Source organism: Silene latifolia, chromosome 1 (genome assembly GCF_048544455.1).
Source record: "Silene latifolia isolate original U9 population chromosome 1, ASM4854445v1, whole genome shotgun sequence".
In the NCBI taxonomy this organism is placed as follows: Eukaryota; Viridiplantae; Streptophyta; class Magnoliopsida; order Caryophyllales; family Caryophyllaceae; genus Silene; species Silene latifolia.
In genome coordinates, this window is record NC_133526.1 from 13,134,633 (window position 1) to 13,153,458 (window position 18,826).

Below are 18,826 nucleotides of genomic sequence, written 5' to 3' on the forward strand. Positions count from 1 at the left end.
TCTGTTCCAAATATCTATCTTGGCACTATCACGACACAAACAGCGTTGGCTGTTTGTTCCTCGTAAACAGTCTGGAAAACAGAGGACCGAAATCCTTTAAATTCATGCGAAAGAACTCAACTCAAATGACGAAATCCTTTTACATTCAAGCAATTACAGATAATGAACCATAGACGGAACAATGGCATAATTCAAATTGTCTACTGATAGCGCACACAAAATTATGAATAATCTGAAACCCAGCGCTAAAGAAACATCATGAACCAACCGGCAAAGGATTAATGCTCAAGGCAAGGAAAGTAACTTGTTCAGCAAAAGTAAGCCCAGAAAAGAAACTGGTGCATCTATGAATCTCTAGCAGGACCTTTCTTAGCTGCCTCAGCTGCTGCTTTCTCCGCTTCAAGCTCAGCAACAATGGCATCGATTTCAGCCTCCTCCAACTGACGCAAACCTTCTTTTGTCATCACTGCAACTTCCAAGTTCTTTCCTCCGCTTTCAACCACCTTAAAAGAAAGAATTTGCATAAAACAGTTACCAGAGTTAATATCAACAGATAAGTAGGAGTGACAATCCCACCCGGATTATTTTATCAACAACTGAGTAGGGATGACAATTTCACCCGAATTTAATCAAAAACACGTGGATGAAAAGCCATATTAGATAGGTAAACCGCGGGTGACAGCTCAAACGCATGATGGATGGGTGGCGGGCCTAATGAAGCTCCATCTAACCCATCAGACATCAACAAAGATATATCAAACATCGAAGCACATGTTTTTGCCAGAACGATCATCCAAAAAACGGTCTCAAATTAGTTTTATATCCAAAAAAAATACAATTTTGGTTGGAAACAGCATACATCTTATTTCTAGAAGATCGTTTTAGGTGAATCTAAATTTAAAGACATTCATTACATAAGGTTGTCAAACAAACAAAATGCAAATGACAGCTTGAACTTACACTAACGAAATAGGATAAGTAAATGTTATCTCAGATGGATGGAAGTTTTTTACAAATTACTCTAATTCACAATTTATAATGCAATTCTTTAGATGGGAAATATATTTAGGACGAAACTTCCGACTTCTGAGTGCCCTATAGAAGCCAGCTGGCCTAATATGTCATCGAATTGGCAATTTCACATTCATAATAGATTAACAAGTTTCATAACATAAAATAAAATACTCCAAACTGACTTACTTCAAGTAATGCACGAATTGCCAGCTTCACAGTTTCTTGCCCAGCAGTTTCTTTGTAGTTCTTCTCCAAAAATTCTCTAATTGAATTGGAGTTTCTCCCTGTTGCATTAGCTTTCCAGGCTGAAAATGTGCCCGATGGATCGGTCTGGTATAGAGCCGGCACCTCGGTGTATGGGTCAAAGCCGACGATCAAGGTTGAAAGACCAAATGGTCTAACACCACCACTTTGTGTGTACTTCTGCTGAAGGCCAGCAATGTAACGGGTAATATACTCAACTGTCACTGGATCTTCCAAGGTAAGCCTGTGGCTTTGACATTCCACACGTGCCTTGTTAATAAGGACACGGGCGTCAGCTTTAAGCCCAGCACAGGCCAACGCAATATGGTTATCAAGGTTTACAATTTTCTTTACCGACCTGAACACAAAATAAATATTGCTTAGTTTGGATACAACAATAGGAAGGAAAGGGGAAGAAGGGGATGGAGGGAGAATGAAACATGATGGTTTCCTTCAGATCTATTTTTATGTCAAAAGAACACTAATGTTCCCGTAGGAAGGAAAATGGATCTCCTTCAGATTTACCTACTAGCAACCCAAACAAGATTGCTCTCATCCCTATTATGTCTTCGTTAACTACAAAGGACACAAGAGACACCGTCTCTTCCTAGAAAGGAAAATGAACAATAAACAAATGCAGCGGAACTGATGCCTGGAAATTACAAGTTGAAAATAACACATGCAGGACATAGAGGACTGATCCAAACAACTTCCATTGGAATCCATATAAACCTAAACAAACGGATTGAGCATAGTTTACGAAATTAAAAAACCTCTCACTTTAGATGCAACTATGAAAACTAAATCTTGAAAACCCTTGACCTGTCTACTAATCCCTCAGTTCATGATAAAGATGTTTAGTCAATCACCTTTCTTTCATACTCAGCATAACAAAGGTATTCATCTTAATCATCGGTACAAACGAAAGATATGTGGCTTCCTAATTTCACGGAAGACAATGCCAACTCATTTCTTGGTTATATTTCCAAATTTCCTTATGCATTTAATGGCTAAAATAATACGTTTACAAACAAAGGGAGTATAATTGTTTACATGATCACAACACTGAAACAAGAAGGCAAAGCACAACAACATATCGCTACATTTCACCCAACCAATCAACTCTAATTCAAACACCAGAGCATAGAGGTCAGTCATCACCCCATAACTTTTCTCAATTTTATCACTCTCTGCAATCGAATACTCCAGATTGGACGCCAAAGTTTAACTCTTCAGTTTATATTAGAAAACTTTTCCACTCAACATGAACTATATAGTGAACCCTATGTTGATACTGACACGACAATGAGTCGGGTAACACAGAGTGAACCTAATTAGCTCCCTATGCTTACGAGCAATAGAGATTTAAGTTAATCGAACCCAAATTCTTTCAGACTAACACTTTGTTCATAAACTATCAAATTAACCATTACTTGCTCAAATATAAATTTCTATAAAAAATCATCACTTTTAACCAAAAACAGTATAACTAAACAGCGACATAAAACACTGCAAAAACGAACTGACTAATAACTAAATCATCGAATGAAATGCGATCAAACAACAAAACCCTAGGAAATCAAAAACAGTACAATTGAACAGCAACGGAAAACCCTATAAAATAGAACCTACGCACAACTAATTCATCAAATAAAATGCGATCAATTAACAAAACCCTAGAAAATCAAAAACAGCACAATCAAACAACAGCGTAAAACACCAGAAATCGAACTTCAGCACAACTAAATCATAAAATAAAATGCGATCAAACAGAAAAACCCTGGAAATCCGAATACAGAACAATAAAACAACATAAAACTCTAGAAAATCGATAACAAAATCAACCTAGAATCCTGAAGTTTAGCAGTGGATTTCTTCTCAACACCAAGAACAACGGTATCAGTACCGCGAACGCCGACAGCGGCGTTACCTTTACGAACAGCTTCAAGAGCGTATTCGACTTGAAAAAGGTGACCATCAGGTGAGAAGACAGTGATTGCTCTATCGTATCTCGCCATTGTTGTGATTTCTTGAGGTGGGGAGTTTCGGGAGTTTTGAGACTGAGAAAAAAGGTATATATATGAAGGAAGAGTTATGTTTATGCGACTTGTGTAAAGGGAAAGATTTCTTATTATTCAATGAATCAATATACAACATACGTCCTATATATAGGCTTGCTCATCATCAAGGTAAATCTATCCTGAATCCGTTTTTAAAATAATGCTTAAAAATAAAATATTTATTGTTTTGGGTCGGTTTTGAAACTATTTGTCAAAATGGTATCCACGTAGGTTCGGATTTTTAAAACCTGAAACACGAAATAAACACGCCATTGTCAATGGCGTGTTTACTGGAAAAAAATAAATGACGTAAACACGCCATTAACAATGGCGTGTCTTTTGGGATAGACACGCCAATAGTAGTGGCGTGTATTTTAGAAATCTTAAAAATCAAGAAAATCAAGCAGTACTTGTGTATTGTGGGCACCACACCTCTTTTCTCTGTCCCCCTACCATCAAAACTCCCATCTCTAGGCCAAATTAATCCTCCATTGTCGCAAGATCTCTCCTTCCATAACAAAAACCACCAACAAGTATCATTTATATAATTAAAAAGTTGTTGTGATTGTGGCTTTTCAAATTGATATGAATAATCAACTGGAGTACATCACTGGTATTCCTTCTCTTAATTCGTTTGTTCATTTCGATCTCGATTTATACGGCGACCACCACCACACATTAACCACCAATTGAGCTCACCATTTCTCCCTCAATCACCAGACATATCTTACTTCACACCATCCCTACCACCACTCGACCACCTTAACCCATCGCTCTCACCATTTCGAACAACCATAAATTGACCCAAATACCGAGAGACTCTTAGCACGGGGCTTGATTTAAGTCCACCGGACAACATGCATAATGTACTTCGAGATCCGTATTTGGGGGTGAGGATGAGCTTGAATGTTTGATGTTGTAAAGATATGGAAAATGGGTGAAGAATACATCCACTTTAGTTTGCTTTCTAGTTTGATAAAGACACGCCAACTACAATGGCGTGTTTCCCCTTTTTTTTTAAAATTCTGTCAGTTGAAGAAAAAATTTGTTGTAAAGACACGCCACTTCTAATGGCGTGTTTCCTTCACAAAACACGCCATTGGTAGTGGCGTGTTTCAGGTCTAGAAATCCCGAGCCTACGTGGACACCATTTTGACAAATATTTTTAAAACCGACCCAAAACGATAAATATTTTATTTTTGAGCATTATTTCAAAAATGGACTCATCTATCATATTAGAAAAACTAATATTAGAAATATACAAACTAAGGTATTATATTATTTACTAAATATTACCATATCGTCACACTCCCCCTCAAGTTGGAAGTACTCCGTTCCAAACGCCCAACTTGTTAACGATATGATCGAACTGTTGTTTTCCTAATCCCTTTGTAAAGATATCAGCTAGCTGCTCACCCGTCCGGACCCAACATGCTTGAATCGTCCCATCCATCATTCGTTGCCGGACAAAATGACAGTCCACTTCGATGTGTTTCGTTCTTTCATGAAATACCGGATTTTTCGCTATTTTCATTGCAGCCTCATTATCACAATACACCATCACCGGTTGAGTGTATTCCACACCCAATGAACGAAGAAACGACTTCAGCCATATAATTTCACATGCCAAATTTGTCGTTGCTCTATATTCCGCCTCTGCCGTAGATAATGAAACCGTCACTTGCTTTCGCGTCTTCCATGAGATAGGTGATCCACCTAAGCAAACAAAGTACCCTGTTCTCGACCTTCTCGTTAACGCACAACGAGCATAATCCGAGTCTGCATATCCAATCATCTCTAATTATTTTATATTAAGTTTTAGTTGGTTAAGTTGTAATAAACATGTAATCATTAAAGTTTTAATTTAAAGTACTTTGGTGAGTTGGACTTTGTTATTCACTACCTCGGGAAACCGAGATGGTAACAGTTCTATTTATTTGGGAATGTCTAGCTAAAGGCTCCTAAATAAATGGGGGTGTTACAATAATAATAATAATAATAATAATAATAATAATAATAATAATAATAATAATAATAATAATAATAATAGTAATAGTAATAGTAATAGTAATAGTAATAGTAATAGTAATAGTAATAGTAATAGTAATAGTAATAGTAATAGTAATAATAATAATAATAATAATAATAATAATAATAATAATAATAATAATAATAATAATAAAGCAAACTTTTCACATTCCATTTCTCCTTACACAATATTTATGTCTATATTAGATTTCAGAATACTGAGAAAAATCTATATCTCTATAACCTAAATAAAAAATCTATAATCTATAAATCTACTTAAAAGGCAAGCCAAACTATCTACCATAATCTATACTCCCTCCATTCAACTCCACAAGGCACTTATACCATTTTGATCCATTCAATTCCACAAGGCCACTTTCCTTTTTTGGCAAATTACTTCCCTATTCTATCCTAATACAAACTAAATATTTACACATTGTGCCATTGTTGGCCCACTCTAATTATCTCTCAAAACCTACCCTAATCTAACAACTAACCCAAGCCCAACACTAAAACAATCCCTAACCCAACCCACTTCACTAACAACTCCCTCCAAAAAAAATCTGGCCCACTCAATACCTACCCAAAACCGTTCAAAATTCTCACCCACTCCATCTCTCATTCAATACACTCTCATTCAATACCCAAAACCGTTCAACTCTCTCATTCATTATACACTCTGGAATCTTCCTCTCCTTCACAAACCCTAAATCTCCCTCATCCTCTCTCTCTGACCAACACCGCCTGATCTCCCTCATCCTCATTGTCTCTATAATCTCCTCATAATCTCCTCATCAATTCTATCATATCTCCTCAGAAAATCGGCTCCTCTTAATGTTGTTGTTATTTTCTCTATAATCTCTATAATCTCCTCATAATCAGTTATTATCTCTATAATCTCCTCATAATCAGTTGCTGTTATTTTTACATGGATCGTGTTGGTTGGTATCGTCTTGTTTCGTCTGATATAGATGAAGATGATGAAGACTCGGTTCCTGACTCTCCTCCTCTTAACATTGTTCCTGACTCCTTAGATCCGGACCGTTTTGGGATGTATGTTCCTGAAACGGAGTTTCAGGAACCGGATTTCTTTGTTCCTAATAAGAGTGTGTTGGATGTTGTCACTGATGTTGAAGGTGGGGGTAGATTTGATGGGAAAAGGGTTGAAGAAGTAGAATATGCGCCGTTATCACCTAGCTCGGTTAAATTCTCGAAATATGCGGACAAATTTATGGCAAAAATCGAATTAAAGAGGAAGCGTGTTGATGATGGGGATATCTCTTCTGGGAAATCGCCTGAAAAAATTGACAGATTACCTGAGCAATTACCTGAAACACGAAGCTCATTTAGAATGAGACAGTTCGAGGAAAGATGTCTTGCTAGACTTAAAAAATCGTCTAAATAAGGAGGTCTATTTCTATCTCTTAAACTTTTAAGCTATTTTTCCAATTTGATTGCATGTTAAATTGTTAAATTGTTAAATTGTTAAATTGGTAAATTGCATGTTCTGTTTGTTTGATACACTGGTAAATTACAGTCACACATGTTGGGTAAATTGCATGTTCTGTTAGTTTCTTAGTCGTTATCAACATGCTTGTTTCTAACATCATCATATCTGATTTTGTATCCGACTATCATCGCTTCAGACGGTTACAAATTTGGGACGTCTTAAACGTCTTAAACACGAATATATTGTTCCTATTTTCTGAATACATGAGCGTTTGGCAATAAAGAATCGTCTTACATTGCAAATCTGTGTTTTATCTTCTTTTAATTTTGATGAACAAATAATGTTGTTTAGATAGATACTGATAAAACTCTCTTTACAGATTATTGTGTTAAAGAAAAAGATTAAACTATTTTCTGAATACATGAGCGTTTGGCAATAAACTGTTTCATTCTCGCCTGTAAACTTGTACACACAAACCGTAAACCACTTGCATTTCAATTTTTCTAATTGCCTGTTTCTACTTTCTTTGTCTTGAGTAATTCTGTTGTCCTCAATAAATTGTTTCTAATTGCCTGTTTCTACTTTCTTTGTCTTGAGTAATTCTGTTGTCCTCAATGAAGGTCCCAAATGGACAGAGAGGCTTTAGTGATAGTACTTGTTCAGTGATTAATGTACCTTATTGGTTTGAGAGCTCTTACTATCTTAGGAAAAATTCACTACTACAAATACAGGCAATTACAACGGCCCTTTAACAACGCTTATTCACGAAAATCATCCAAACACGTTGTAGAATTGATGCCGCGAATTTTACCAAACTTAATTACAACGGTTCTGTGTTGTTAACCGTTGTTATTGGTTTTAACAACGGATCATACTTGAAAAACCGTTGTTAATATAAAAACTAATAACAACGGTTGAATCTGTAATACATTTTAACCGTTGTTAATAATTTGGCGCAAAATTAGTGAGAAGTTATCACAACGGTTATATTAGAACCCGTTTTTAATACTTTTTAACAACGGTTGTAGACTCAATAACCGTTGTTATTAATGTTATGAAAATCTTAAGAACAACAGATTGCTTTATTCTGCTATACGCTACAAAACACAAACACAAGCTAATACTGCTACTATATCATCCTCCATTCCTCCCTGATCGTCTCTCTGTCTTCATCTCCGTCACTGTTGTCACCGTCTTCTCTCCCTCATCGTGTTTATCAATCAGGTATATATATGTTTCTTAGCAATGCTTATAGATATATGATTTTTTGGGTTATTATCTAATTTGTTGATAATTTAGCTTAATTGCTTTCCTGAATTTCGTTTATTTGTTTGCATATTATTGTATTTTCTGAATTAGTTGCCTATTATTACGAATGTAGAATAATGACTCGAACTTGGATGATTGATGCAAATATGAGTGACCGCACCTACAAGGATGGTTTAGCTGAATTTTATGAATTCGTTTCAAACAATTTGAAAGGTTCTTCTAGTATTGCATGTCCTTGTGAAAGATGTGGTAATATTAGCTATATGGCTTTTCCGGACGTTAAAATACACCTAGAAAAGTGGAGATTTAGTCGATCCTATACACGTTGGATTTTTCATGGGGAATCATTAGAGGAAGAGAATAACTCTGAAGAAGATGATGTTGAGGTACACGAAAGGCTAACTGATGATCCTGAGTTTGCCGAGTTTTTTGAGTTGGAAGAATTGGAAGTAGAGAAGTTGAATGTTGGGTCTATAGATAATGAAGAGAATGAAGATGAGTCGATTGCTTTTGAAGATGTAGGTGATGACACTAATAATTGGGATGACCTTAACAACATGTATGAGAAGTTGTGTGCGTCTGAAGCACCTCTGTATCCTGGTTGTAAGTTCACAAAAATGTCGGCTGTGGTGAAGTTGTATAATATCAAGGGGGCAAATGGGGTGAGTAACACGTGTTTCACTAGTTTTTTAGCCTTGATAAAGGAGTTGCTTCCTGATGGTAATGTTCTACCTGTTAAGACATATGAGGCGAAGAAACTAATAAGAGGAATGAGTATGAAATATGAGAAAATACATGCATGTCCAAATGATTGCATATTGTATCGGAAATTATATCAAAACTTAACCAATTGCCCTAAATGTTTGGAGTGGCGTTATAAGGATAAGGAAGGGATCCCGGCTAAGGTGTTGTGGTATTTTCCATTGATACCAAGAGTCATAAGGATTTATGCGAATCCCGATGATGCAAAAATGTTAACTTGGCATGAAACAGGAAGAATAAATGATGGAAAGCTAAGACACCCGGCAGATGGTAAGCAATGGAAATCGTTCGACGATAAGTATCCCGAGTTCGGCAATGAACCTAGAAACTTACGTCTAGCGCTGTCCACTGATGGAATGAACCCACACGGAAACATGAGTAGCCAACATAGTACTTGGCCAGTAGTGTTGGCTATTTATAACTTACCTCCATATGTGTGCATGAAAAGAAAGTATTTGATGTTGTCGTTGTTAATTTCCGGCCCTAAACAACCTGGAAATGATATAGATGTATATTTGGAACCTCTTCTAGATGATTTGCGATTGTTGTGGGATAGTGGGATAGAAGTATTTGATGCATATAAGAACGAAACTTTCAATTTGAGAGCGATGTTATTGTGTACAATATCTGACTATCCGGCTTATGGCGACCTTTCTGGGCACACAGTTCATGGGAAAGAGGCTTGTCCATTGTGTGGGGAGGATATCGAGTCTGAATACTTGAAGTCTTCTCGTAAGTATGTGTATATGGGAAATAGGAGGTTCTTGTATCATGACCATTGTTATCGCAAGATGCAGAAAGCATTCAATGGAAGACAAGATCTTCGTCAACCTCCTAGAATTTTGAGTAGGCATGAAGTTTATCGAAAGTAAAGCATATTGAGATAGATTATGGGAAGAAGAGCGGCTCTAAATTGTCTACTCGTGGGTATAAGAAAAGATCCATATTTTTTGATAAACTTCCATATTGGCCGACTGGAGGTCGCATTGCCTCGATTTCATGCACATTGAGAAAAATGTCTCGTGATAATATTATCAATACCCTTCGAATGTTCCGATAAAACAAAGGATAACGCCGCAATTAGGGAAGATATGAAAATGATGGGTATTAGGCTAGAGTTGGCACCACGAAGAGAGGTAATCGTACATTTTTACCGCCAGCGACTTTTACCCTTTCACGGAATGAGAGAAAAGAGTTACTCGTGCATGCTTGAATGGAATTAAAGTGCCACATGGTTATTCGTCAAACATCAAAAGCCTAGTGTCGATGCAAGACCTAAAACTCAACGGGTTAAAGTCACATGATTGTCACACTTTGATGCAACAATTACTACCTGTGGCTATTCGTTCCATTTTACCTGAAAAGGTAAGATATGCTATAACTAGATTATGTCTCTTCTTCCAGTCCATATGCGAGAAAGTCATCGATCCCGATGACGCGGATTCATTGCAGGACCTCGTTGTAACCTCTCTTTGTCATGGTTGGAAATGTATTTTCCACCCTCTTTCTTCACTATCATGATTCATCTGACCATTCACTTGGTTAGGGAGATTTTGTACCTTGGGCCCGTGTACTTGAGATACCAGTATCCTTTCGAAAGATTGATGAAAGTGTACAAGGACTATACATCTAATCGGTATCGTCCGGAAGGTTGTATTGCTGAACGCGCTATTTTAGACGGCTCTTTCATATTGTTACGCTCATATCTCCCCGAGGAGTTGATTGGCGTTCTAAGAATCGTCATAGTGACCGGATGACCTAAAAGGTATTAGGGGCCGGGTTGAAAAAATTGTGACACGTGAAATGTTGCATTTAGCACACATGTATGTGCTAAACAACGAAGATGTGGTGCAACCTTATATTCAACAATACAAAGATGAGCTCAAATACGATCACCAAAACAAGACCGAGAAGTGGATTGCGAACGAGCATACGAAGACGTTTCCGTGGTTTAGGAATATTGTCTTACGATTAAGTGTCTTGATCAAACTGGTGATGACATCTCTCCTAGGTTACTACGTCTTGGTTTAGGTCCAAATGCCATGGTCACCTTTTACAACAGTTTTGCCATTAATGGATATACTTTTTACACCCGCGAGCAAGATGAGGTGAGCACAATGCAAAATAGTGGTGTGAGTTCTGAATTTGAGGCAATGCACTTTGCTACTTCAAAAGATAAAAAGCCTATTTGGGGAAAATGCCTTTATTATGGTGTTATTCAAGAAATATTGGTACTAGATTACATTGATTTCATAATGCCTTTGTTTCGATGTAACTAGGTTGATAACAACATCCATTGTGTCCGAAAGGATAAGATGGGATTTACGTTGGTCAATCTGGGTAAGGTTGGCAATAATAAGGATGATCCTTTCATAATGGCATCCCAAGCTAAACAAGTGTTCTATGTCACCGATCCAATGGATAAGAAGTGGTTTGTTGTACTGTCTATAAGGAAAAGAAGGAGTAGTCCATCCGATAATGATGATGATGATCAGGATGTCGTTTTTGAGGGAATGGATCAGTCTACCACTGTATCTTATTTCGACGATGTTGACACTGATCATGAGGACACTGAAAGCATCTATATGCGTGATGACCATGGTGAAGGTATTTGGGTTAACGAAGAAACTATGACATCCAAGAAACGTCCCCGATCCCGAGATAGTTCATCGGGACACGTATGCATGCATCTTTGGTGTAAGTTGTCTTATTTTCTTGATCTTATTATTAGATGTGGATGCTTTGGTGTTGAAATTGCTGAATAATGTTGCGGTATGTATTGTTACAGTTTGGACCGTAATGGAATTACAGTAATTTAAAAAAAAAAAAGAGGTTCAACAATAACAACGGTTATATTTTAATTACCCGTTGTTAATACTTTCAACAACGGGTGTAGTACCTCTACCCGTTGTCAATTTTTTTTTTTGACATATTTCATTTTGGCGCAAATTTGGTGAAAATATATTACAACGGGTATATTTTAACCGTTGTAATAAACTTTTGACAACGGTTTACTTTTATTGACCCGTTGTTATTAACATATAACAACGGTTCTTCTTTGAGCACCCGTTGTCAATAGTTTGTCTTAATAAAAAACTAATATAGAAACCCATACAGCATGTCATACACAAACACACACAACATTATTATTAGTTCAACCGTTGGTATCCTGAGTTAATTCTTCTCTCTTCCTCGCTTTTTACATTCTCGTCGCCGCCGTGCCGCCTTGATTTAAAGCCATTCCGTTGCCTTCCCTTATCATCCTGCTCGTTCTCTTTATCATCATCATCAACAAGTATGTTCACTTTAATTTTGTGTTTCGTCATTAGGGTTTTAAGACGATCATCTTGTTTCTTTTTCATGCATCTTTTTGTTTTTCGTCTTCTTTGTTATCTTTATCATCCCGCATCATCTACTTTACTCCTTTTATCGGGTTTAGGATTTTAGAAGCTCAATCTGTTGTTTTAAATTTTCATTCCTATTAGGGTTTAGGGTTTTAGATAATACTCTGCATGTACGTTGTTAAGTTGTTCATTTACTATATCATTCATATTTGGGTTTTAGGATTATCATGGGTGAAAAACGTAAAAGAAGTCAAAAGAATAATGAGCCTGGTGATAATAAGCCTGGTGAGAGGGGTGCTACGAAGTGCAAGAAAGTCCTTGCGCTATAGCCGCTAAACGCTAAACAAATAGTTCCAAATAACATGGAGTGAGATGGGTTTCCCTCTGGTCCAAATGCGGGTCTTTTCTCCAGTTGGATTGGTGCTTGCACAAGACAGTTTGTGCTTATCCATTTAGATGATGTTAGAACTTTGAATCCAAAATTGGCGGAGTTATACTTGGCTCGTGTAAAGGAAGGCTTTATTATACCCGATAAAAGCCATGATGAGTATTTAATGCATAAGGCGGCGGATGTCCACGAGGCGGTGGAAGTGTGGCGTTGCTAGGGATTGGTTGTATGTGGACAAGGCAACGGGGAGATGCGTAAGAGCCCACCGAAAAACAAGTGTCCCACCATCAAGCAGGAAGAATGGGATCTTTTCAAAAAGATGAGAACTACTGAGAAGTTTCAGGTTAAATATCCTCGCCTTTTAACGATTTACCTATCATTTTTTTAATTAATGAGTCCTTTATATAATCTTTTTATTATCTCATCTACTTGCGCTTTTATATAATTATTTGAAGGCCGTTAGCAAAAGAAATCGTGCTAACATTTCATGCAAGAAGGGGAAATTCTATAGTTCTCGAGGCGGTTACAGAAAGATAAAAGAGGACCTCGTAAGTAGCATGCATTATTGCCCTGTGAGACTTTATTTTTTTAATCACACTTGGACTTGCATTGATACACATTTACGTGTATAAATGTTACCATGTTAATGTGTAGGTGGCAAAGGGAGTGAAAGAGGTGGATCGGCATGTAACTTATAAACATGGGCACACGCCTAAAGGATCCCGGTCGTCGCACGACAAATATGATGAGGAAGTTTTGGCCAACATAGTAAGCATTATTTTATTAAGACGAGTTCATTACTAACTTTATTATTTTAGTCACAAATATAATTTGAAGTTTATTTAATATATTATAAGATAACGTATTGAAAGAGGTAGAAGAAGGGAAATTCACTCCCAGTGGTCGTAATGACGTTCTTGCTAGAGCGATCGGCCGACCGAACATCCGAGTCGTTTGAGGGGCGTCCCGTTACGGGTTGGAGTAACGAAATATTATGGGAAAACTGCCCAGATAAAGAAGAAAAGGAAGACTAAGTCTGAGAAGGCTGACATGGTAACATTTATTCTATTATTTTCATTTAAGTTCAATTCACATGTTATTGTTGGGATAAAAATTGCCGACACATTACATTCTTGGCAAGCGACTTGATTAATGGCATCCGTACTACTAAAGCCGAATGCTGGAGGTAAGCTTTCCGAAGAAGAAGTGAAGATGATGGAGGATGTCATTTCTAAAGGGGGTAATAATAAGGTACAACAGATTGGTCAAGAGGCCGCTACTACCTTGGCAATACATGAGAAGGAAGTATCGGTCAACGAGATTGAGAAAGATCGGTACCTAATAATGCTTCGAAGTTGTAACAACTAAAGCCGATCAGGTACCTAATACTTCCTTATTTTTCTTTTGTTTTGTTTTTGGGTAAGATCAGGGGGTGTGTTCACTGCTAACTTCTGACATGGTGCCATTGAATTGGTTAATTTTATTAGGTAAATAATGGGTCTAAAAAGGAGATGCAACTTGATGAGAAGACGGTGATGGAAAACAAGATACATCCCCTTCAAGCCGCCTCCTATTTTCGTAATGTATGCATGAAGTGTTTAATTAGTTAAATTTATATGAATGCTGAAGTTTGTGCAAAAATCGGCTGAGACGAAAGCGTTTTTGCAAAATCTTTTGAATTTTGAAGCGTTTTTGCAAAGATATAATAATGTATGTGTATATTCTTGGCCGTAAAGAAGAGGCCGATTTATTCTTGCGACCCTAATAGAATCGAAAAGCCACATGTGCGTGTTGGCGGGTCTCGTAGAAAACAAATCTGCGCAGCGGAAATGCGTAGTTCATGGCGAAAAACTTTTGCCGAATCATAGAATAGTAGAGATAACTACGGTCAATCCAGGCCATGAAAACTTTCAACCGCACTTTGTCCCGATTCGTGACGACATTATCATTAAGGGAGATGCGCTTGGAAGTTTCATCCAATGGCCTTGATACTCACATCTACTTGGCGAAGATATCTCCTTGCTTTGAGCGACGAGCAAAAAGCGATTGGGGTTAGAAGAAATACCTTTATATATATATATATGTTACATTTTTAATTGTTAAATGTTTTTATATGTTAAATTTATATGTTATTTTTTTTTTGTAGGGAACAAAAAAGGCGGCTTTGGCGGATAAGCCTAAGTCCACAGACATGCCAACGACCTCGACTTCACAACAACTTGATGAGATATTTAATTAACTTCTCCATTTTTTTAAAAATTAACCTCGCTCCCTTTATTTATATTTTGTCTGTATTTATAAAAAGCATGGTAATTTTGTGTAGGGGACAAAATCAAAGACTCATTCTTTCCCGGACCTGAAAGTTAGGACTTTAAACTCCACACAATATAAAGGGAAGGATTACATGCAAAAAGTAAGAACGGTGACGATGATGAGACTGCATGAGAAGGCTGGCCATCGCATAGCCACCGAGCAAGTGATAGTTATTCCGCTATAGGAGGATATTCTAGGGGCTGAGCGTCAAGCGCTTATATCATGGGATCTGCTAGCCGTATGGGCTGGCCTAGACCAGATTGATATATCACACATATTTGTTTGGATGAAGTAAGTTTCTTAATAAATAATTTCATAGTCTAATATTCTGACTACTAGATAGTGTTTTAAATACCGGAATTAATACCGAAATAATGTAGGATATTGAAATTGAGAGTGATCCCGAGAAGAATATTCCATCTCGATCTATACGGTTCTGTGCCCCTATGTTTTATCTTTATTTATTCCGGATTTCTCGTTCGAACAACGGGTAGATTATATTGCTCAGCAATTGGCGACAACCAAGAAGCTGATTTTTGGCGCTTATAATGAAAAAGGGTAATAAACAAATTAATATTACGTTTCCCCCTACAATTGCATTTTCATACCTAATATATGTACTTGTTAATAATGATGATGTCTCTTGATGTAGGACTCATTGGGTGCTAGCGGCCATCATGCCGACAAGGAATAAAGTTTTATGGTTGGACTCTTTACATCATCAACCAAGCGAGACTTTTAAGCACTTGATTAATATGTAAGTTTATAATACTGATTTATTTATAATAACATTTTCATTTTTTATTTATAGAAAAAAGTTCTTTCATATTTTTGCCCCTAAAAAAATTAGTTTTACGCCTCCTTTTTTTTTTTTAAAAAAAGGGCCTTTAAGAAGAAAAGAGCAAACGAGCGGATAAACCCACGGAAGATTCGATGTTGGCCCCGATTTTATTACGATAACAGGGGTACGTGCTCAAATACAATAACATTAAGTGCAAAATCATGTTTTTAATACTAATACAATACTACCTAAAGTTCAAGATTCGATGTGAGCCTTCTCTCGTTTTTTTTTGTAATAATAGGCCCCTCGCCAGCCGGATAACATACAATGTGGATACTACGCTTGTCGGTTCATGTTGGAGATTATTAGGCGAAGATATCTCGTTATTCCAGACAAGGTTAGTAATAATTTAAACATGTGTTTATTACTTTTTTTTAAATTAGAGCTAATGTTGTCTTGCTTGCTTCTATATATACCATGATGTTGCTAATAATGTTGTCTTGCTTGCTGCTATATATACCATAATGTCTTCTCTTTGTTTTTTCCGCAGTATGCAATCAACCCGTCACAACAGATTGAGCAGTACTCAAGTGTAGATATAGACGAGGTAAGAGACATGTGGGGCAACTACGTCTTAGAATATATTTAGAAATGCATGATACTCAGAGTTTAGATCAACTTATTAGTAAATTTTTTGTTGAAGTTAGGGAATGATTAGTTCATGTAAATTCAACTCCTTGTAAGTATATATATATATGATGCAAATTTTCTTGTTGTGGTTGAATTGAATCTATTGAGTTCGATGAACCCACTTGTGATTTATCTTTGTCTTTGGTATATGGTGTTCACGACATATGCGAGGTTTTTGAATGGCATGAAACAAATTTATTTTTTCAAAACATTAGGAGTTTGTAATAAAAACGGTTACTAAAAAAAACCGTTGTGAATACCTTTCACAACGGTTAATAAAAATAACACCGTTGTGAATGACATTCACAAATACCCGCGCATAATATTCAACAACGGGTATTAAAAAAAGAACCGTTGTTAAAAGTATTCACAATTTTGGAGGTAAAATTACAACAACGGGTATTAAACATAGAACCGTTGTTACAAAAAATTTCAACGGGTATGTACCATAAACCCGTTGTCAAAAGACTTCACAATTTTGGAGGGAAAGTTACAACAACGGTTATACATACGACAACCGTTGTTATATTATTCCCTCCAAAATTTTGAAACACTTTCCACAACGGAGAACACCCAACAACAACGGCTTTTAACCGTGGTGAATACTTTAGACAACGGTTTCACTAAATAAGCAAACCGTTGTAAATACCTTCTACAACGGCCGCTTTAACAACGTCCGCTTTTTTATTTTACAACGGTTTTTACCCGTTGTTATAGGCTGTATCTGTAGTAGTGATGTTTTTGTATCGGTCTTTAAAAATAATACTTTGTATATAGCTTTTCTGAACTAAATTTATAAGATCTGAATTTTTCTGAACTGAACTTATAGGATTTGAACTGAACTTATAAGATCTAAACTGAACTGAACTTATAGGATCTGAACTGAACTTATAGGATCTGAACTAAACTTATTGGATCTGAACTGAACTGAACTTATAGCATCTGAACTGAACTGAACTTATAGGATCTGAACTGAACTGAATTGAACTTATAGGATCTGAAGTGAACTGAAATTAAGTGACTTTAAGTTCAAAAGAACAGGGCCTCAATCCTAGAAATTGAATTATATTAAAAATCGACATATTTCCTCTGGAAAACAAAGTAATTTTTCCATACTTGTTTCAATTTGAGTTACATTACTTCAATACAAAGTACAAAATATTGTGATTAATTTCAATTAAAAGTTGCTATATATAATCTCAACAAAATAAAGAGATACCGAGTAAAATCTATGATTACTAGTTTACTACTCCCTAGCTCCATTCAACTCCACACTACCATTATCTATTTTGTACACTATTCATAATTAAGCATTCAATTTCAATTTTCTCCCAATACATAATTGAAAATATATTCACTTGAGGTCTTGTTTTATTCGTCGTTATGAGTAAATTAAAAATATCTAACTTTTATATTTTTTGCAAATACACAGCTAACGATATTTAGCGCGTAAAAGACGCGTTGACAAACGTGAAAAAAGATAGTGGTAGTGTGGAGTTGAATGGAGGGAGTATTTCCTCCGTTTCAGTTCCCTTTATTTCTTCCCCAAACAAAATAAAGGAAGTGTAAATATATCACTGGAACAGGAGAGTACAAATTTAAAGTGTTGGCATTTAAAAACGGTGTTGCTCTTTCACATACACCTTTTACTCTTTCACATACTTTTTTTCATAAAATTTTCATACTCTACCCTTTTCCTAAATCTAAACAAACTAGGTGAAAGAGAGAAATACCATGGGAGTCTAGGTTCCATGTAAATTATCGAGATTGAAGCATCTCTTGAAAATGATGGCTTAATGCCGTGATGCTCGTCTTTGTCAATGGTTTAGAATTCAAGATGAAAAGTAAAATGTAGCCAAAGACAAGACTAACATTAGTAAATTTGTATGATAGGAAAGTTTGCTTGCTAAACATTGTTCGGTGGTAGCCGGACTCGGAATCGCAGGAGGATGGGAGGGGAGTGCGGCAGTCGCAGGTGGAAGGGAGTCCGGTGCAGGGGTGCTGGCCAACGTCGGAGTATGAAAATTAAACGAATTTGAGTAAATAATAAAAGATAATAATAATAATAATAATAATAATAATAATAATAATAATAATAATAATAATAATGGTGGCGGTGGTAGCCGGTGGTGTGCTGGGGAAGGAGGGTTGTGCGGTGGTAGCCGGACTCGGATCCTTGAGGGGGATGGGAGGAGTGCGGCGATCGGGGGAAGGGAGACCGGTGCAGGGGTGGCTGGCCGAGGTCGGAGCAGGGACTTGTGTCGGCCGGAGTGGCGAGGAGTGGGGAGTGCGGCCGGCGAGATGGTGGTTAATGGAGGTGTGTGGTGGTTAATGGAGATGGGTGAAGGGGATTAGGAAAGGGAGAGAAATAATTGATTGGGGAAAAGGATGACAAGGGTAACCTTGTAAATTACGTATGTGAAAGAGTAAAAGGCGTATGTGAAAAAGCAATACCCTTTAAAAAAAGAGTAAAGAGTCGCGAAA

General features: G+C 36.8%; 1 protein-coding gene across 1 annotated transcript; it reads right to left on the reverse strand.

The window, feature by feature from the left end:
• Positions 1–72: 72 nt before the first annotated feature.
• LOC141599223 (proteasome subunit alpha type-7) lies at positions 73–3,394 on the reverse strand. Its single transcript, XM_074419177.1, has 3 exons — positions 3,103–3,394; positions 1,201–1,615; positions 73–503 (listed from the first exon to the last, which is right to left on the reverse strand). Exons 1-3 carry the CDS (start codon positions 3,273–3,275, stop codon positions 345–347), a joined length of 747 nt encoding a protein of 248 aa, XP_074275278.1. The 5' UTR covers positions 3,276–3,394; the 3' UTR covers positions 73–344.
• Positions 3,395–18,826: the final 15,432 nt, after the last annotated feature.

What these genes read in the sequence shown, in the direction of transcription:
- LOC141599223 (XM_074419177.1), bottom strand. Translation starts at nt 3,275, where the DNA reads ATGGCGAGATACGATAGAGCAATCACTGTCTTCTCACCTGATGGTCAC. An exon ending in GCTAAACTTCAGGATTCTAG is followed by an intron (nt 1,616 to 3,102) that starts GTTGATTTTGTT and finishes TTTTGTGTTCAG; the next exon opens with GTCGGTAAAGAAAATTGTAA. An exon ending in CAATTCGTGCATTACTTGAA is followed by an intron (nt 504 to 1,200) that starts GTAAGTCAGTTT and finishes CTTTCTTTTAAG; the next exon opens with GTGGTTGAAAGCGGAGGAAA.